Genomic DNA, 22,033 nt, shown 5'->3' with positions numbered 1-22,033 from the left:
AGAGACTGAGAGTAGGAGAGGAAGAATAATAGTACTAAGAGTGTGCCCTTTGTCTAAGATTAATTAAGATTAATTCCCCTGTTCAAAGGTTTTTAGGTGGGCCTCTGGTGTCCCAGTCCGACACTGATCCCATCACACGCATGGCTCACATGGACTTGTTAATCCTTCAGCCACCGGCAGCAGTACAGGGGGAGAAAGTCATCTCTAAATTCACAAGTGGCTTTGCTCCGATTATAGTTTTGTTTTGTTTTTTACAAAAAACTGGAATAATTTAATGCCACACCAGTCTGGAGAAATTTGGAACACATTCGATACATTGGCATCCAGGAATTAACACTGTATTCATAAAACATTTTGTTGCATCAAACTATTTCTTGCACCACTTTTGTGACTACCCCCAAATGTAATGTTGAGTTCATGGATCTGCATCTGGCAACAGCAAATGGGAAAATGAGCAGGTTATTGGATGAATGATCCCCTATATGTCTCTCATTGGTCCTCATTGGTCCTCACTCTTTCTATAACTTAATAAAGCAAAGTCAGCGACCGACAAACGATCTGCCTGAAATCTGAGTCTTCTCACAGCAACAAGTAAAGACATGTTCAGCAATGTCTAGCGTTTCTATCAAAATCTGTATGAGCCCGGTATCCCTTATACAGGCCACTGCATACCTCCCAACTGTCCCTTTTTCGGAGGGACAGTCCCTCTTTTGACAGCTCAACCCGCAGTCCCTCATTTGTACTGGAAAGTCCTTCTTTTCTCTGCACTGAACAGCCAGAAAAAGAAACAAAGTTTCTCACTTAATTGGCTTTTAGCAGAGAGCACAGAACAGCTAACACGTGCAAATAAGATACTTTGTAACAATTTTGAGACACAAAAACAGTTTAGATAAGGAGAAATATTTTCAAACTTTCATAACCTGCCAAATTTTGTAAAACAAACATGGTAATTAGGGGGTGTGACCACAGAAAGGGGTGTGGTCAAAAAAATTGCTGCGCTAGGTGCGAAAACATTTTTTTGTCCCTGTTTTTACTTCCAAAATGTTGGGAGGTATTGCCATTGCTACCTGCATGGAGCACATGCTCAACTAATCCACTTCTGTACTAAACTCAATTCAGCAAGAACAGTCCCCTAAGTGTGCCTATAGTATGTATAAAAAACGATGGCATCTGTCAGCAGTGTCAGAGTTTGAGGAAATCGATCCGGTTGAAGAGGAGAAGCCCCCATCGGGTCTCTCTGAAAAGAGGAAATACTCTGATGATGTTAGGAAGACAAAAAGAGGATGGAAGCAGTGTCAGAATGGCCCACCGGTATACCAGGAAAACTCCTGGTGGGCCCAGGTGTCAGTGGGCCCTCTTGCTTCTAATCATTTGGCCTATTTCATGGTCATTCCCTAATTCTTTATGGGAACAAAGAGGCTTAATAATGGAAGAATTAAGTATAGTATGTAGAGATAAAAGACTAGGAGAATAAAGATGTTGAGTGAGGAGAGGAGGAATAATAGTTTGAAAAGTGGGCCCATGGTCTAGGGTTTCCTGGTGGGCCCCTGACATCCCAGTCTGACACTGGATGGAAGCCTACATGTATTAATAACTTTGTAAATGCCTTTCCCCCCTCCAATACATGTTGTGACCATTAATGTTGCAAGTCAAGACAGGTTAAGGGAGTCTTCCTTCTTTTTGCTTTAAAATTAAAATTAAAGCAGAGATTTTTTTTTTTCCGAAAGACTAGATTATGTAATCTACAGCTCCTTCCTACAGCCAAAGAGGAATGGTCTCCTATTGGTCTCTTGTGACCAAGACTTACAGTGGAGTGGCAGTCCTTTTCAGGACCAGAAATGCAATGGTTAAACAAGTGATTAAAGGAACTGTAACACCAAGTTAGTTTAAAGTAATGAAAAAATCATGTTATATTGCCCTGCACTAGTAAAACTAGTAAAATCTGTTTTCTTCAGAAACACTACTATAGTTCATATAAACAAGCTGCTGTAGTAATGGCGGAAATTGAAAAAGGCTATATGGTACAGATTACATAGTGGATAACAGATAACATTATGTTCTACAGAGCTTATCTACTATCTGCTGTGTAACCTGAGCCTTTTCTCCTTTAAATGGCTGCCCCTATGCTATTTATATAAACAATAGTAGTGTGTCTGAAGCAAACACAGCAGTTTTGCCAGTGCAGGGCAACACTGCATTATATTTGTATTACTTAAAAATACTTTAATTTTTTATGTTACTCTTCCTTTACGGTAGAGATGGGTAAATCTATTGTCTTGGACCTCCTGCTGGGACAAATATTCGCCTTATTAATGTGTATGGTTTTCTGACCCTGAAGACAAGTAGGGACTTGTTTAGCTGGATCAATCTTTTTCTTTTTACAGCTTAGCTGATGGCAGGGCTTTGGGCAATGACTTTAACACATGGCTAGGCCTATGGATAGGGGTGATGCTGCAGGTCGGCTAATTATGATGCTTCTTCCCTAATCGCATGATTAGTCAGGCCGTTCGGTTTTCACGTTTTTTACAGGAGCATGTAGTAGTAGGATAGGTAGTTTTTTTTTTAGGACTTCATTGTGTCACTTCCTGTGGTAACAGCCATGACTTCTCTGATCACTGTATGGTGGGGGTGTCCTTAAATGTCTCCTCGAGGGGAAGGAGTCGTGAATCGGCACCTGCATTCAGTCCTTCAGCGAGATCTTTTAGGCTGAAGAATCCTTGTTAGATCTCAGGACTACAGGAAGCACCACTCGTCTGACTCATCAAAACTACAGCAAAGTTTTTCCTAAAGTCCATACATGGCTTGAAAATAAAAAAAAATAAGAGGCGTCCAAGAATGCCTTGAGGTACCACAACTGAAAGTGGATGAGGTGAGGATGTAGAGGCTACACTGAAGACAAAGAAGGATTGATTAGAAAAATAGGGGAGATCCTAGATCAGGGGTCCCCGACCTTTTTCACCTGTGAGCAACATTCAGATGTAAAAGATTTGGGGAGCAACACAAGCATGAAAAATGTTCCTGGGTGGTGCCAAATAAGTGCTGAGATTGGCTATTGGTACCCCTATGTGGACTGGCAGCCTACAGGAGGATTTGTTTGGCAGTATACCTTATTTTTATGCAACCAATTCTTGCCATTCAAAAATAAGCACCTGATTTGAGGCCACTGAGAACAACATCCAAGGGGTTGGGTAGCAACATGTTGCTCACGAACTACTGGTTGGGATCACTGTCCTGGATAGAGCCGTTTCCTGAATCCCCAGGTAAAAGAGAAAATGGAGCAAGATAGTATGACCACATCTGCAGGTGGGTCAAACAGAATTACAAGAGAGTAGAACCCTTTTATTTAGCAGCAGTAAGCAAGCTACTTCAGTAAGGGCTATATCTGTGGAGTGTTGGGGGCGGAAGTCAGATTTAAGTGGGTGCAGTAGAGAATTACATGTTAGATTGAAGTGAGATTTCATTGTGTACATGCTGTTCTAGTTGTTTTGAGAAAAAAAGAAATTGCTGGATGAAAGGCGGCTCAGTAAAGAGCCTGCATGCTCCACATGGCCCTCTCCTGCCGTATGTTGTAGTGAGTCTGAAGGTGATGAGGCGGTGGCATGTCTCTGTTTGAGAGTTCAGGGCTTCTCCCAGAAGAGCGATCGATGAGAAAACTTTGGGATCCTACTTTCATGAATCGCTGGCCCTGAAGGACTGACCTCACAAAGTGTGAGATCAGTCAATGCCCCTGAAGATTAAAGACATTGTCTGGCACTCCTTCCAATGGGAGCTCTATGTTAATGGGAAATTGTAGTACAGATGCACTGAGGATCACAGTTGTCCATGTGAGGAGTGTTCTGGGGAAGGGGAAACAATGGACCACATCTTGCTTCAGTGCCTCAGTGTTTACAAACAAGTCTCTGCTGCCTTGGGCATTCCTTGCATTTCTGGTTATATAGAGAGGGGCTTATGGGGTGTTTAAGTGACACAGGGGTTATGATTTGGTCACTCTTTTCTTAGTCAGCTCTGTTGTCCACTTCTACACCTGGAATGCACAGTGCAAGGTTTCTCTGATGTGTGAAGTCCAACCCTGTCCAATGGTGGTGGATATGATACTTGTGGAACTTGGAAAGATATGTTTTTTGGAGAGACATGGATGAAGCAAGGTGGTGGGGTCTATAGAGGGGCATTCAGTTTGACCCTATGTGAGTCTCTTGCTAATGCTGATGTTTCTTTGGTTACAAAGGTGACTACCCCAAGCGTTTGTCTTCTTGGATTTAGAACTTTGATTTGTGTATTCATTCTGGTATTCTGATGGGCATTCAGTCAGGCTGTGCTGCTTATTACAGAAGCAACATTGTGAGTTGGAAAAGAAGCAGCATTGCTAGTGATTTGTGTGTAGAGTTTCTTTAAAAAAAGAGTAATTTTATGTGATTTGTGCATAATATTTAATGTTTTTGTTCATTTGTTATGCAATTTCTTTAGTTTTTTTTATTAGCATTCAAGTACTGAATCTGAAAAGAAAAATCTCCTTTACTAAGCACAATTCAGCAGGACCAGTCTCCTACATTTCACATAGCCTGTACAAGGAGATACCATAGAATGGTAATTTATGCTTGGGGTGATGGCGATTCCTGGCACCTATAATCCCCTCCACCCAAAAAAGAAATGCTTCCATGGGGTGTTTGTCCAGGAGATGTATGTTGCATACGTACATGATGTTATCTGATACTTTGTATCCCATGCGCCTCTATCTGGCAGTTGCGTCTCTGGTTACACTGTGGGTAATTAACAGATACAAATGATACACAGAGAGTTATAACAAATTCTCTTTGATGAAAAGGTTTGTGTAAATCCAGCCTGGTTGCAAAACTCAATGGCCAGAGGATATTGCCTCCTGTCAGTCACCTAACACCCAGCATTGCTCAACCCACAGCAGGCCCGGACTGGTAATCTGTGGGTTCTGGCAAATGCCAGAGGGGCTGCTATAAGGTCCCATAGAAAGTCAGTATTAAGTGGGTTGGTGGGGGCTGATTGGGCCTGTGTGTAACTGAAATGCCCTGGCGTATTTTAATTCTCAGTCCAGACCTGACCCATAGTCTTACCTTACCAGGGAATCCTGGCAACTCACATCATAGGAATATATATATATATAGGAAGGCCTATAGGGTGGCAACCCTATTTAAAAATTAGCCAAAATGGGGAATTTCTTCCTTGTGTCATCTCACATAAGACTGTTTGCTCTGTGCAAGAAGCAGCCTTGCATGTTCTGCTGTTAACCTAAGCAACATTGTTTCGAGTCAGAACCATAATATGGAAAGGAACAGACAGGAGCCGCTTTCAGTAGCAAATGCATTTGACTTTACACACCCTTTAAGCTGTCTCCATCCATCTTCCCCTTCCAAAATATTTGATAAATCTTCTTTAAAGGAGAACTAAACCCCCTTTCTAATAAAAACCCCTACCCCCCATAGTCCCCTCTCCCTACTCCCCCCACCCACACTGGAGTTAACACAAGTAAATACCCCTAAGCTGGTAATTACCCCTTGTTGCAAAGTCAGCGCAGCAGAGCTCACGGGGGCCATCTTCAGCGATTCTGTAAACTTCGTGTCTTCTTCCAGCACTTTGGTAATTTTCGTCACTTTCGGAGCATGCGCAGTTGTAGCGAGCCGGGAAAATGCTCCAACTGCGCATGCGTCAATACGGGGCTTCCTTACTGAGTTTACCGAATCAGATGAAGATGGCCCCCATGAACTCTGCTGCTCTGACTCTGCAAAAAGGTGTAATTACCGGCTTAGGGGTATTTACTTGTGTTAACTCCTGTGCGGGTGGGGGGACAGGGAGGGGGGGACTATGGAGGGTGAGGGGTAGGGGTTTTTTATTAGAAAGGGACTTTAGTTCTCCTTATCCATTTCTCAGTGTAGAGTCTACATTTCCTTACTCCATTCAATTAAAAGTTTTTGAATGAATTGTTGGTGATCCTTGCAGACATGGGCGTCCAGAGAAAATTTCCCGGGGGGGGGGGCAAGGAAAAAAACATATTTCTGTACACAAATTACTTGTACCCCTATTTTGGTTTCCACACACACCTAACAACAGCTTTTCAATAAATATATTAGTGACTGTTCCACATTACCATTCTGTTAGTTACACAAACACCTTGTTTGCCAGGACAGCACTTGGTCTTTTCTACTTTCTTATCACAATTACTCGCCAGCAGTTTGCAGAATGTTATTCCCTCTAGGGTCCTAGTTACAGCTGGATACATACGGTGATTTTAAATTCTTCCATGCTTTACACCATTTTTTGGCCCCACCAACATATAATGCATAACAACATTTTTCTGGTCCCCTGAAGAATGTAAAATGGGGTTAAAATGGGGGTTCTACTATACATAAAGTCAAGTCTGTGCACAACAAAATGTCACTAGCCTAGAATCTATGTTTATACATTCTATTTCAATCTACGGGAAAGCTGCATTGTTCCCAGAGTGTCAGAAGGTTTTTGTCTATACAAATATATAGTGAGTGAGGTAGAGGGTTATTAGAGACAGAGAGGTGAGTGTGGGGGCAACTCAGCAGAATGAGAAGGGAAAGGGTAAAAGAGGAGTGAATAGAGTGAGGACATGGATAGGTTGGGGATACAATAGAGCAGCAGGACAAGGAACTGTAGGGGTTAATGTGATTTGTGGCAAAGAGAGAATGTTGTAGGCAAAACCCACAGCCAACCTGATTCAATAATGAATGTAGTTACACAGTCTCTATAACTCACACACACAGTTTGTCAGACCTTCTTACACACATTAACACTAACAGTTAATTTTACACACAGACACATATACACACACAGACACACACATACAGTGACATTCCTACCCTCAGATTAACACACCTCATCTGACCTGGGAAATAAACTGCTTCATCGGGAGGAGATTCTCTGCTCTGATTCTCTCATTCCACACACAGTTGAGGAGCAGGAAGCTTCTCTCAGAGGGAAATCCAGACTGTTGCTCTGAGCAGCAGAATAGACATTGGGATGGTCCATTATTTGAAGGGGTGCTGACCTGACAAGATGTAAGCCTTTTCTAAAATCCTTTCAGGTCCTTCATGGTAATTTTAAGAAATGTGTTCATATAAAAAAAATAACAAAACAGTATATGTATACATATGGTAAGGGAATATCATATTATGAAGTACAAGTCCAGGGATAGGCAAGGACCCCCCCATAGAAGCCCATGCTTGCAGAGTGGGCATACTCGATCTCAGTGATGACACCAAACATGGCACTGGCCAACCCCACTGTGCAGCTTTACACTATAACACCAAGCAATGGGCAGCAGTTCTGTTTCAGACAGTAGTGCTCATGCAGTTCTGGTGGGGCCAGCGGGCCTACATTGCAAAGTTTACTTCCCCTTTAACCCTGAGATAAAAACTTTTCCTTAATCCCCACATGGCGAATAGTCACGGGCTAGTGATGAGCCCGAACCTGACCCACACCCAACCCCCGAAAACCCACACCTGACTAGGGATGTAGCGAACGTCGGAAAAAATGTTCGCGAACTTGCGTCAAAAATGCGAACGGTTCGCGAACGTCGCGAACCCCATAGACTTCAATGGGAAGGCGAATTTTAAAAGCTAGAAAAGACATTTCTGGCTAGAAAAATGATTTTAAAGTTGTTTAAAGGGTGCAATGACCTGGACAGTGGCATGCCAGAGGGGGATCAAGGGCAAAAATGTATCTGAAAAATACATTGTTGACACAGCGCTGCGTTTTGTGCTGTAAAGGGCAGAAATCACACTACGTCACTCAGGTGATGTTTCTGGACACGGAATGTGAAAAAGCTCACACAGCTAGGTGGCACTTGGTTAAAGACTGGGCAAACAATGCCTGCAAGGGCAAAGTATACAGTAGTGGGTACGGAATATATTATTGCTGCTGTAAAAACATCACTCAGGTGATGTTTACGGACACGGAATTATTATTGTTATTTAGACAGAATGTGAAAAAGCTCACACAGCTAGGTGGCACTTGCATACCTCCCAACTGTCCCTCTTTTGACCACTCAACCCCCTGTCCCTCTTTTGTACTGGAAAGTCCCTCTTTTCTCTGAACTGAACAGCCAGAAAAAAAACAGTTTCTAACTTAATTAGCTTTTGGCAGAGAGCTCAGAACAGCTAACAGGTGCAAATAAGATACTTTGTAACAATTTTGACTCTGGTTGGTGCTGGTGGTGGTGAACTACTAGGAGGAGCAGCACACCAGTCCCTCTTTTCTCTGCACTGAACAGCCAGAAAAAAAACAGTTTCTAACTTAATTAGCTTTTGGCAGAGAGCTCAGAACAGCTAACAGGTGCAAATAAGATACTTTGTAACAATTTTGACTCTGGTTGGTGCTGGTGTGGTGAACTACTAGGAGGAGCAGCACACCAGTCCCTCTTTTCTCTGCACTGAACAGCCAGAAAAAAACCAGTTTCTAACTTAATTAGCTTTTGGCAGAGAGCTCAGAACAGCTAACAGGTGCAAATAAGATACTTTGTAACAATTTTGACTCTGGTTGGTGCTGGTAGTGGTGAACTACTAGGAGGAGCAGCACACCAGTCCCACTCCCCAACACAGCTAGACTAATAGCACTGGGCTCTTATAGTAGCAAAGTAAAAAAACAAAAAAGAAAATAAAAGCAGTCCTTACAAGGACTATTGGGTTACAGGCAGCAGTCAGCAGATGAGAGATCAGCAGCAGGACAGCTGCCCACAGCAGCTACATACAGAGCACTGTAGTAGAAGGTAGATTACTAGCCAGCAAAGCTACCTAACCTAAAATGTCCCTCAAATCCCTGCAGAGTTCTGTCCCTACAATACAGAGCAGTATCAAGTAGATTACTAGCCAGCAAAGTTACTATCAACTGTCCCTCAAATCACTAAACAGCTCTCTCCCTACACTAGCTCTTCCAAGCACACACAGGCAGAATGAAAAAACGCTGCAGGGCTTCAGTTTATATATGGAAGGGGAGTGGTCCAGGGGTGTGGGGGTGGTCCAGGAGGGAGAGCTTCCTGATTGGCTGCCATGTATCTGCTGGTCTGGGGTGAGAGGTCAAAAATAAGCGCCAGCTAAGGCGAACCCAAATTGGCGAACGTCGCGCGACGTTCGCGAACATTCGGCGGACGCGAACAGTCGATGTTCGCGCGAATTAGTTCGCGGGCGAACAGTCCGCGACATCCCTACACCTGACCCTAACCCACGGGCTTCGGGTTGGCCCGCACAACTCGGGCATTACGTTGATTCTGTTGCTTTATTTATTATGCATCAGGGCTCATTGTGACTCTCTATAAAAGGCACAAGGTGGAACATTTGGTGGAACGTTATAGGTTTCTCCAACCTTCTAGAGTTTTGCTCACAGCTAAGTACAACCCAATTGCTGAAACCAATGGTGCCAAATCTGTTCAGCAAATAACTGCACCGTGTGCTCCATTCATCGAGTACCATTCATTTCCCGGGTGCAAAACTGGGGGATATACTGTACTTTGATTTGTTCTATTACTGCATGGGGGGGGGGGACAGAAATAGCTCCATTTAGAAGTAGGCACTCTTTCATTGATGATATAACTTGAGTTCCCGCTTCAGTTCTTTCTATAGATAGAATGTCAATTTCTAGGTCACCTTCCCACATTCCAGATAATTGGCATTTTATGCATCTAGGACCAGGGCTGAGTTAAAGGACTTTCCCCTTTACTGATTGTGCTCATTCTCTCCATTGTAACCAACACAGGGGCCACTTCATGATAACAACCCCAAGCTGACATTTTCTATTTATAGACTCATCAGGGACTGGACAAAAATCCATATTTTCTGCTTTCTAAATATGTTGCTACTTTTTATGTCTGAGCCGTTAACCACAGTGGGGATATTAGTATTGTTAGCCAGAGCCAGATAATCAGACCAGGCTCTTCACTTAAGTGGCCACATCCATAAAATATCACCAGGAGGACACCTCAACCCCACAAGGTCACCTGTCCCCTAATTCCCAGCATTGGTCTAGGCCTTCGGGGGTTACTGTAGAAAGACAGGAGTACTTTCTGCACCACAAGGGCAACTCTCAGTCATCACACTGTAGCCACCAGGAACACAAGGGTATTCACCCACCTCCATCACCTTAGCAAAAAAGGATATGTTTAAAGGAGAACTGGGGAGTCTCTTTTTTTAGATGTAGACTTTGCACTTTGAACAGGATTGGCAGCTCACATGATTAACCAGTCTTTTGCTCTCTGGTGGCAACTCGGTGACCAGGAACATAAACACTTTAGGAAAGGAACAAGAGAGGTACGGGGGGGGCAAAGGGCTATCCTTCCAGGTCGGTGCTCCTATCATCAGAAAACTGCACCGGCCCGGGTTATTCCAGCGAGCAACACAGATCGCTCCTCTTCCGGCTTCTTCTTTCTTCAAATTTCCCTGGGCAGATGCATGCACAATAGAATGGAAAAGCCAACTTTTTAGTTAAAGTTCGGCTTTTCCCTCTAATGCACATGCACAACCGCAAGACGAATGAAGAAGCCGGAGGAGGATTGCTCCATGGTGCGTGCCAGGCCCAGATTTGTGGAGAGGCCACCAAAGCCAGGGCCTAGGGAGGCAGGACTTTATGGGGGTGGCATGCTGCCCAACCACACCACATTGGTTCAGAAACATTGGGGATGCTAATGATGATACAATAGTTTTTTAAATGTCCTGTACGCTAATCCCAATTGCTCTGGTGAAAACGATGAATGATGATGCAGGATGAAAATTTGAGCAAATAAAAGAGAGGGCATGGGGGCGAGAAACAAGCAGGCCTCGCTGGAATAACCCCTGTCGGTGCAGTTTTCTGCTGATAGGACTGGAGCACCGGCCCAGGGTTTCAGGTAAGTAAATACATTGACTTGGGGTGCCTAACATATGGCACCCCCAAGTGTGAAACGACTTTCCTTCTTTTTAAGGCCACAGAGGTAAGCTGTGTCCCACCAATTGAAACTATGTTAGAAATAGGGGCATATCCCTCCTGTGAGACCTTGTCCAACAGATCCATGTTGACCCTCCTCCAACACAGGTCATTCTCCAATTGGATCTTTGATACTCAATAATCTGCCTTTCTTTTATATCCTTCAGTCAGCCATGGTGATTGATGAATGGACTGTCACTCAAGGACCATACTTCAAATACATATGGAAATGCCAGTCAAGAACAACCACCAATGACTGACCAGCCAGCCATAACTGTACTGTCAGGGGTTGCTGAGAGGCTGTATAGGTTATTACCCAAACAATAAAGTATTTTTCATATAAATAGTTGTGAACTATGTAATAGAGAGAGATGATGAAGATGGGGTGTACCGTGGCAATGTATAAGCAATGAGATGATGCTGCAATAGTGCTCTAGTCTGTGTCGACTCATCACTGCCTGTAACAATGGTGTGAGGTGTGGCTCCCACGTGGCTTTAGAAACTATTATGCCCATTCTGCTGACCTACAGTAAGTGTTCAATTATTTAAGATGACATTAAATATACAAGAGAATGAGTAATAGCCTTGCAGGGAACCCATTTGTGCCGTTATAACACAACATGCTTTTTGTTTAAAGGGCAACCTGTCCTTATGCACTGAGCTATTCTGTTCCCTGACTGTAGGTGTGTTAAGCTGCCATTAGTTGTTGGTCCTCAGGTCAAACAAGAAGAGTTCTGTTGCACTGAATCATTCAGCAACTAAGACTAAAGGATCAGACTCAAGTAAAGGATATTCGAGTGTTTGGGTTACTTTGTCTTACTGTTTCCATCATGATCTACTGTCTCCACCTTGTTCAACTATGTCCATTTTGCTTTCTTCATTTTGTCCTAATATCTCCACTTTGTCTTACTGTCTCCATCTTGCCCTACTTTATCCCACTGTCTCCATCTTGCCATACTACCCTTGTCCTGCTGTCACCATCTTGCCCTACTTTCTTCATGTCCTACTATCTCCACCTTGCCTTAATGTCTCTATCGTGCCCTACTTTATCCATCTTGATATATTGCATCCATCTTGCCCTTCTGTTTCAGTCTTGTTCTACTGTCTCCACCTTGTCCTACTGTCTGTATCTTACTCTGCTGTCTCTACTTTGTCCTGATGTATCCAGCTTGCCATACAGTCTCCTTCTTGCCCTACTGTCTTTATCTTGTTCTACTGTCTCCACCATGCCCTTCTGTCTCTATCTTGCCCTACTAGTTTCATCTTTTCCTACTGTCTTTATCTTGTTCTAATGTTCACACCTTTTCCTGTTGTCTCCATCTTGCCCTACTTGTTTCATCTTTCCTCACTTCTTGTCATCTTGTACTGTCTCCATCTTGCCTTTCTGTCTTAATTTTGTCCTACTGTCTCCATCTTGCCATACTGTCTCCTACTGAGATCTTTCCCTACTGTCTCCATTTACCCTACTGTCTCCATCCTCCACTGCTGTATATTAATTATAGCCCCTTTTCCTAGCTACAGCTAATTATCTGCCCAGATAGTGCAGTGAGTGTGTCCGTGTAAATGCCCAAAACTTTATTGTCTCTTCACATTAATTGCAGGCATCTTTTCTTCCAAATGTAACAGAGATCTCAGTGAGCAAATGCATTTCCTGACACTTAATGTGTGAGCCTCGAGGCAAAGGAGTTTTCCCATGATAAAGTATCCAAATGTAGCAACAAGTTAGGTATATAATATACTACAGCACTATGGGTTATCCCAGCTGTATATTCAAAGAGGTGTCACTCCCTGCCAGGTATTTGGGACATCTGAATGGACTCAAATCTAAACATCACTGCATCATGTTTATTATAGGGAGCATGCTGGAAAAGTTACTGTCTGATTTGCTCTCGATTCCCCTGCTGAAACAGGGATTGGTAGCACTAGATAGGTACCTAATTTATAGGGATAGAAACAAGGGTTATTAGTAATTACTAATCATTGGTTAATGTGTTTATTATACTGTATATAAGCACATTTTGAGGCACAGCAGGGTGTTGCTAGACTCTCATCACAGGTTGCTCAGGGCTAGCTCACTATTTCCTATTTAACTGTTGGTGTAACAGTGCTTTCTGTGCACTGTTGCAGTTAGTGATATGAGATGGAACTACCTTTAGGCATCAATGTACTTTTAAAAGAAACAAATGGGGAAAATTCCCCAGTTCACCCTAAATTGAAAGTAGGGCAAGATGGCAATTATGACTTTCCAGGTGCCACACGCTAAAGAACTATCATGTTCACTGAGCACTTGGTACGTTCTCTAATTGGAGCAGAGTTCTAAGTAGTGTGCTACAAGGCTCTGCACTGAGTTCAGTTTAAAAGTATTGAAAACAGTGTATTTGGGTTTGCCAAAAACCATCCAGGTCAGTGAATTCTATTCAGTATGTTAAATCTTTGAAAGGGGATCCTCACAATCTGGCATCTGAGTAGCTACGCGGCAGATGAGAATCACTGTTCAAAGTAAGGTCACCTGAGATTTAATCATATGTACCCACTTATACCTTTAAATGCACAGTAACACCAAAAAATGAAAAAGTTTAAATATAATGTAGTGTTGTCATGCACTGATAAAACTGGCATGTTTCCCACTATTATAATTTGTATAAACAAGCTAATGTGTATCCATGAGGGCACCCATTTTATAGGTCTAAACGGCACAGGTTACAAAGCATATAGCAGAAAAATGTATTTCGAAAACAATAGGTTTAGATTATACACAGGAATATTGTACTCTTCTATTGTATTCTTTACTAGGACTAGGCAAATCCTTCATGAAGAAGGAACTGGGGGTACTTGTGGGTAATAAACTGAGCTGTTGCAAGCAATGCCAGTCAGCAACAGGAAGAGCCAATAATGCATTTTCATTAAAAGTATCTTTAAAAATATGTTCATCACATGCCCTATTCTTTGAGTTCATTCTGAAAATGGGTGTATGCTGTCTTTTTTAAAGGGGTATAAATTCACAGGAGAGGAAGGACATTCTACCACTTTACATAGTATTGTAATGCCCCATCTAGAATATACCTTGCAGTTTTGGGCTCCAGTGCTCAAATGAGATATTAATGATTTAGAGAAAGTACAGAGCAGAGCAACTAAGCTGATAAAGGGAATGGAAGGGATGATTATGAGGAAAGGCTGGTCAAGTTGGGATTGGTTACACTGGAGAAGAGGCAGTTAAAGGGGGATACGATCACTATATATAAATATATAAGGGGCAGTAATGAAACAGAGACTGAACAAAGACTAAGCTGATAAAGGGAATAGAAGGGCTCAGTTATGGGGAAAGGCTGGTCAAGTTGGGATTGGTTACACTGGAGAAGAGGCAGTTAGGGTGGTATGGTCACTATATAAAGGGGCAGTAATGAACTAGAGAAAGAACAAAGAAGAGTGACTAAGCTGATAAAGGGTATGGAAAGGCTCGGTTATGAGGAAAGGCTGGCAAAGCTGGGATTGTTTACACTGGAGAAGAGGCATTTAAAAGGGATATGATCACTATATACAAGGGTCTATAATGAAATAGAAAAAGTATAGAGAAGAGCACTTAAGCAGATAAAGGGAATGGAAGGGCTCAATTATGGAAGAAAAACTGACCAAGTTTGTATTGGTTACACTGGAGAAGTGGCAGTTAATACATCAGTGTAAATGTATAAGTTCATGAGTACTTCTATGCATTCACATTAGACATGGAAAGAGTGTTGCCCTCTAGTGACCAAAACACATGTTCTAATTCTGTTCAGACCTCTATGCAGGCAATCTCAGCAAGCTGCATGGCAGAACCCGCTTGTATGCATTGTTACCAGTAAACAGATCATAACTGTCATTATCTTCGGCCACAAAAACAATATACTCATGTTCTACTCTTATTATTTAATAATGGAAGAAAATGCATGACAGCATGTCAACACAGATAATTCTGTGTGCATTTATCATGAATTTTATAGGGTAGTTTGCACCGAATTGTTCTCCAATAGCTACATGTTAGACAACCCATATTTGTATCCATACAATAAAAATTGAGGGAATATTCTGGGAACACAGTTACAGTATACCCCCTATGGCACCACCCACCCATAGGTATAAATACAAATATACAGAGAAGGAATGACCTGGGCACACAATAATCTTTGCAGAGATAGTTCTCTATCATTGTTTATATAACAGTAGGAGTTGGAGTCGTTACAGGCGTTACTTAGCAGAGGGAAAAGATAAGCAGAGGAAAAGAAAAAAGCAAAGGAAACCATTTCAAACTATTTTTTTGCTATAGACAGAGCATTCTTTCTCTGTATATTTTATATTAAACCAATGTATAAAAATAAAACCCCTGTTTTCAGGCAGTTTGGTTAATTCTATTTAAAAATATGAAGTCTCGCTGGCACAATCTCTTTTCCATATTCTTCTTTATTGTAACTGTACAGCACAGGAATTTCTAAATGCAACGTTTGGTATTTAAATTATTATTATGAATAAGTAATGTTACTAAGGAAACGCCATATTAAATAAGAGAAGGTTTAGGAATGCGCGCATTTGATACTAAACAGGCCGGATTCCCCGGTTCTACATTCAATTGCAGTAGAAAAGACGAGATGAAATGTACAAATAAAATACAGCGGTTGCCTCGGAATGACAAATTGGCCTCTTTGGTTCCAAAATGTTTTATAATACAGTAGAAAGTTTATTCCATCTCTATAAAAATAGCAATTTTCTTTTTTTTTCTCCCTTACAAATAAAAAATGGCAGTTTTTTTTTCTTTTTGTGTTGAATAATGCGCAGATTCAGTGCAAAACGTCACAGGCATTCCTTCGCTTCAGAGAAAAACCACACACATTTAAGCCAACAAAATTCATTTTCAAGTATAAAAAATATAGATATTTATATATTAGCAAAAAAAATTACGATTGCCGTGAAGTCTTTCCTGTCCAGTGTACGTGAAATGCATAGCTCAGGCACACAGCCCTTTGGGGGGACTGATAGGACCAGTCCAGTCACCGTGAGGCTTGGTCATTGCAAGGGCACCAAGAGGACCCCCCTGCTTAACCATTTAAGTGCCAGAGGGGCCAAAGCAGTTGCTGCCTCTGAGGGTTTGAGTTGATGATCAGGCTTCACCATGAACTGAATGAAATGATATGTGTGCCCTGAAGCTGATGGAACCATGTCTGGGCACAGTATATTATAGCTGATGTCAACGACACAGCCTTAGCGCAGGTAGATTCTTATGGAATTGTCTCCCAAAGCCACAGATACAGCACACCATTTTGTGGATACAAGAGCTGTTTTTAGAGCCCAAGCTGGGTGCAGGATGACCCACCGACGACTGGATAGTGAGTCATGCTAAGTGCACTGTCAAGTGCCATCTATTCAAGGCAGTGAGAAGTGCAAATTGTTTTGAAATGTGTCCTCAGCAGTTGCAAGTGCTATGCTTTTAAGGTAAAGGACCTTGGATATTCCGGCAGAAGGATCATTATGACCATTTCTTCGCTCGCTAACTTCTCCGCCCTCTGTGAGGCTACAGGTCAATAATAAGGCAAGTCAATCAAAGGAGCCCTGGTCACTCTAGTTGCGGCAAGAGGCAGCTCAGAGGGTTGTGAGATAAGGACTGCAGGTTACAGTACTATTTGTATAAGAGTCACTTGCGGCTGTACGGCAGAACGGAAGCGCTGTCCTCTATTGTAGTCAAGAGCTAGACTGGAGTAGGTGGTGTCTTCGAGTGCTTGCTAAGTCCCACCATCATCACCAAGCAGTGCAGGAGACATGGCCCCCCTTTAGTTCCACTACAATGTAACTATACATTCCTCTATAAAAAGTGCTATAGGCGAATTACATGGAGAGTCGGAGGCAGCTGTTACCTGGTCAGAGGAGGTTTTGGTTGGTCACTCGAGACTAAAGGAATGTAACCTCATGGTTGCCCTACTGCCTCCTAAGGCAGGTGAAACCCTCTTTGCTTTTATCCATTTGCCAGGACTCGCTGGCATGAAATGAACATGTTTGCTGATCGCTGGTGACCCACCATGGTGGCCACTGGCACTGACAGTCCCATGTGATATTATTATTTAGGTATTGGAACAAGTCTGCGATGGGAGGCTCACAGACCCCACTGCTCTCAAGTGTGAGACATCGACCTCCAAAGATCCCATGGGCAGAAGGGATCACAATGAACTTGGTACTGTCCTTAACTTTCCCATCATGCACAGCCGCACTCTTCCACAATCATGTTGGGCACATCCCTCTTGACAATATTGTACTCATCATCAAAGTAAAGCATGGACATTGTACTGAGCTTGGTGGGAATGCAGCACGAGTTCACCGTCCCTGGGTTCAACCCTCTCATTCTGTACTGATTCACCACCGCAGTGTGAAAGGACGACGCAGACCCAGGGACTCCAGCCAAGTAGGCCGGGCAACTGCCTTCACAGTAATTCCCATAATAACCAGCAGGGGCTATTATCCAATCATTCCAGCCAATAAGGCGAAAGTCAATGTAGAACTGTTGTCTACAGCACAGATTGGTGCGTCCATCGCACTCAAGGCCTCTTTTACGGATCCGGTGCTTGTTGTCAGCAAGCCTGGCGTGCACCACCAGAAAGGGGCGATGCGATTCTTCTCCAGGGTCAACATAGACAGGGATGACTGAATATTCCCCACAGCCATCACACTGGACCTCCAGGTTCAGCCTCCGCTCCCCTTCCTCAAAGAGAGACTGGATGGCCTCAGTAAGGGGAAAGGTGTGCCAACCACTTCTCCGGATGTCGACTTTTTTCTCCACCATGTTAATTTTCTCAGGATTAAATGCATCCTGGAAATGCACCTTTATACGGATTTTGCGCCGGCTTTTATCCATCACCTCTGGGAGCTTCAGGTACAGCCACAGGTTGGACTGGAACACAAATAAGTTCTGGTTCCCCTCATTGGCGATAGTGAAGGAGAGGCGGACCCTGGAAGCTGTCACATCATCTGCAAAATCAAAAAAAAAATTTAATTTCACATGATAAATAAGGGCAATTAAACCTACAAAAGCCACAAACCGTAAACAAATGATGGGTGTGAACTCACTTTCCTTGCTCCCTCGGCTCATTCAGAGAACAGCAACCAAAGTTCAGTACCTCCACCCACCAACCATCATGTCTATAAACACCCCTAGTGATATCAGAACCCACCTAACCCCCTCCGGCAACAACAAAGAGAGAAACTGAGCCGAGGACACAGACGAGTGCACTGACAGACAGACTTCTTCTAACCCCTATGGTCAGTATAAACAAGCACATGGGATCTGAGTTTCTTGCCGATCTGACTGTTTCCTCCTGTTTATACTCAGAGGTATAATGTTCTTACAGGGAGAGAGAGCTCCAAGTCTCATAATCAGAACTCCCATTGTGAGACTTTGTGCTGCAAGCCTCTGGAACTTGCCACCATTTAGCTTAGAAGATATTTAGTCTAAAGCTGGCCATAGATGTTGAGATTTTTAAAAGATCCGATCATCATCGTGAGACCACGATTATCTTGGAACAATCATACGAATTGTCCATCAACTAAAAAGACCAATTTGCCAGGAAAACAAAGGGGAGCTGCCTGCTTGGCCCTGCAAACATAGATAGATTGCACTGGGACCGACAAAGATTTTAAGACCTGGCCGATCAATTTCCTGACAGATGTCGGCTGAAAAATCGTAAGATGTTCGATCGTTCGAATCCCACTAACTGCACAATAATTTCGAAGGATTGGTCTGACTTTGCTAAAATCGGTGTTCGGCAAGAGAAAGTTTTTCGTCTATGGGGACCTTAAAGTGTACAATATACCAGACAATACAAAAAATAAACATCACACAAGGTTGCAGGATGAGCTACTGTAAATCATAAGGATATTAGAAGTCACCAAAGAGTTCTGTTACCATATAAAGGCTAAAGCTGCAGGCAGAGTTACACAAGGAACTCTGGGCAGTGTCGGGCAATGCCAGCCGGGCTCCCCAGGCAACTTGGCCGGCCACATCGTGCCCCATCCTACCATGTGCAAACGTGGACGCACGGGCAGGTGCAAATGAGTGCGGATGGGCTTGTGTCAGCACCTGCTTAACCATTTTCAGTAGCGGCCTAGGAGTAGGCTGCTTATGAGGTGCCCCCCAAGCTTTGTTCCCTAGGCACGTGCCTCTTCTGCCTACCCCTAGTTCCAGCCTTGACTCTGGGTTTCACTCATGTATTATAAGACAATATACCCCCTAGTGTAAATTATAATGATATTAAAAGTCAAGGAACATGACACCCACTCACTGTCCATAATTCCTATGAACAGTGCAGTGTGATGGTTACTGAAAGGCTCTGCAAAGAACTGAGGTGGACAAAGAGTTAACCATTGGCCTCAGACGCTCTCAAGCCTTAGAACAAGCGGTATCTCTTTAAATGCTGAATAAATACACGCGGCTGCTCTTCACCACCATCCATAACTGTCATTCCCTGACTTGCTCCCCGGTAAAGATCTGAGGAAATTCACTACCTAAAAGACTTCAGTCTATTATTTCCTGAAAGCCAGATTTATTCACCAGAGAAAGGGCAATAGCCTCAGGGTAAATGTGCCAATGGCTTATTTTGAATAGTGAATTGTGTTGCCCAATATTCCATAGAAACCACGGAATATGCAAAATGAAAGCAAAAACACGTTTGTTCTCTAATAGAATGAAACCCACAAACCAACACAACAAAATAAAAGGGATCTTGCCCCGTGGAACTTTCATCAGCAACAAATTGCAGGGTGGGGAGCCACAAACAACTGGTGGGCCACATTATTTTTATTAATTAGCGCTCAACAACCTATGGCCCTTTGGTTGTTACAAATCCCAGGATCCACCGTCAGCCTAATATTACTGTCAAGTGCTGGGAGTTGTAATTCAATAGTTTGATGCCACATTTGGCAACATAAATATAAAGTGATACTGTTGTCATCTTGCCCTGTTTTTTTTTTTCATCTTGACCCCCCAAAGCTATAATGTCCTATTGTCATAATTTTGCCCCACCAAAACCTTGGCCAAATCTGTTGTTTCAACCCTTACTGTCCCCTTGTCCTTCTTGTTTGGGGTCTCCTCGTGTGAAACTGTAGATAAACAAATATAACTTGGGACATTGTGGAACACAGAGAAAAAAAACAAATTACTTGTGCCAATATGCCAGGGAAAATGGGGTATCTTTCTACTTATTTGTTTAATCTCCCTGTACCTGGCTGCCTGAGTGTTCATGGTATGTGCTCTGTGTGTGCCAGTGATACCCAGGGACTCATACCCAAATTATCAACCAATCCTTCAACATCTGCTCAGCAGTAAAAATGGCACAATACTGATCCCTGCAAATCTGAGCAGCACAGGCTGATATTTACACGGGTGCACAGCACCGACCCATGCACACTTACATAACACTGTAACTAATACCTGCACAACCCACCTGTCCCAGACGTTGCACACTTATGCATGACTGAGCCATATGTACAAATGGTATATACATCTATATATGCCTATTCAGCACTGATCCTTACACACTGCCCAGTAATGAGCTTTGATATATTCAAAAAAGATATCAGCATTGCACCAGCACCATGCACAATATTACACCCCAAGAGCTTGCACACTGGGGAATGGGGGGGGGGTTACACCCTGAAACAATTAAAGCTACAGCAGCAAACACTTTCAGCTACCTGTCCAATTCCCCAGCTCATATTAATATTACACCTCCACTTGTAATAACAGGTTCCTCTGTGCGTCTGTGCGATTTATATCGCTTGGGCAGATGTAATACCCCGAGCAGAAGCCCCTGAGCTAAGTAAAGTGACTTTAGAATGAATGTGCCCATTACTGTTCCCCTGTTTACAAATAATCCTGAAGCAGGAGCAGCGAGGGAGCAGTTGTCGTGTTTAATACAAAGTGTTAATTGCCCGTTGATAAAAGCCCGAGCACCGGCTTCTGCACAGAGAATCCGCCAGTAGTTGCCCCAAGTGCAGAACCTGTTGATTCCCCAGTGGCGAAGTCGCAGTGTTTTTGCAGCACCTGAGGGCACGACCCACCTGTTTCGGCGAAGCTGATGATCTCGGCGCTGTTCTCGGTGCTGTGCCCGGGGGGCGGGAGGCTGTGCCCATCCAGATCAGGGATCTCCAGGTTCCCATCTTCCCGGACGCGGCCGGCGTGTAGTTTCCTTAGGGCAGAGACCATGGCGGCCCGGGGCACCGTGTGTGTGATGTTCGGCCGATCCTGCATGTGCAACAGAGTTAGAATGTGACGCTTCACCGCCTCCAGCATCTCGGGCTCCATCGGGGGGTGGCAGGAGGGGCAGCCGGGCTCGGGAGTGGGGCTGGGGGCACAAGTGCGCAGGAGTCCGGCCAGAAGCAGAGGCAGTATCGGGAGAGCCATGGGGCGGCGCTGGGTCCGGATCCACCTCCCGGCGAGGGTCTCCAAGCGGAGAGAGAAGCTGTGAGTCCGGCCTGGAAGGTGCTGCCAGTCTGCTCTGCGCTCTGAGGCTCCCTGTAATGAGCAAGTGTCACTGGGAGACTGAGTGTGTGTCTGCTCCGCCCCCTCCCTCACTTACTGGGTGCTGCCTGGGATCTCCCTCTCAATCCTGTCCCCTCCCTCTGGCCCCTGTACTGGGATCTCCCTCTTTCCTGCCTTCTCCCTCATCATCCTTAGATCCCCCTTTGCATCACCTGCAAACCTCCACTTGTTACCACCAAAGCGCTGGTCCCTCCCAAGCCCTGCAGTCTGGGATCTCCCAAACTCATAACTCCAGGCATCCCCAACTGCTCCAGTGCCCTATCCTGCCTAAGGATCCCTCCTCAATCTGGCTCGGACTGGCAATCTGTGGGTTCTGGCAAATGCCAGAGGGGCTGCTATAAGGTCCCATAGAAAGTCAGTATTTAGTGGGCTGGTGGGGGCTGTTTGGGCCTCTGAGTGGACTGATTGGGCCTCTGTGTACCTTAAATGCCAGGGCCTATTTTAATTCTCAGTCCGGACCTGTCCCCAATGGTGACTCAGCAATTCATGCATACCCCTCTGCCCTACACCCGAAATCAGCAATGGGCTGAC

General features: G+C 43.8%; 1 protein-coding gene across 1 annotated transcript; it reads right to left on the bottom strand.

The window, feature by feature from the left end:
* Positions 1–15,366: 15,366 nt before the first annotated feature.
* Positions 15,367–21,798, bottom strand: inhbb.S (inhibin subunit beta B S homeolog). Its single transcript, XM_018238661.2, has 2 exons — positions 21,022–21,798; positions 15,367–17,934 (listed from the first exon to the last, which is right to left on the bottom strand). Exons 1-2 carry the CDS (start codon positions 21,362–21,364, stop codon positions 17,165–17,167), a joined length of 1,113 nt encoding a protein of 370 aa, XP_018094150.1. The 5' UTR covers positions 21,365–21,798; the 3' UTR covers positions 15,367–17,164.
* Positions 21,799–22,033: the final 235 nt, after the last annotated feature.

Source organism: Xenopus laevis, chromosome 9_10S, assembly GCF_017654675.1.
Source record: "Xenopus laevis strain J_2021 chromosome 9_10S, Xenopus_laevis_v10.1, whole genome shotgun sequence".
Taxonomy (NCBI): Eukaryota; Metazoa; Chordata; class Amphibia; order Anura; family Pipidae; genus Xenopus; species Xenopus laevis.
Note: the sequence above shows the minus strand (reverse complement) of the source record. Positions and strands in the feature narration are given on the sequence as shown.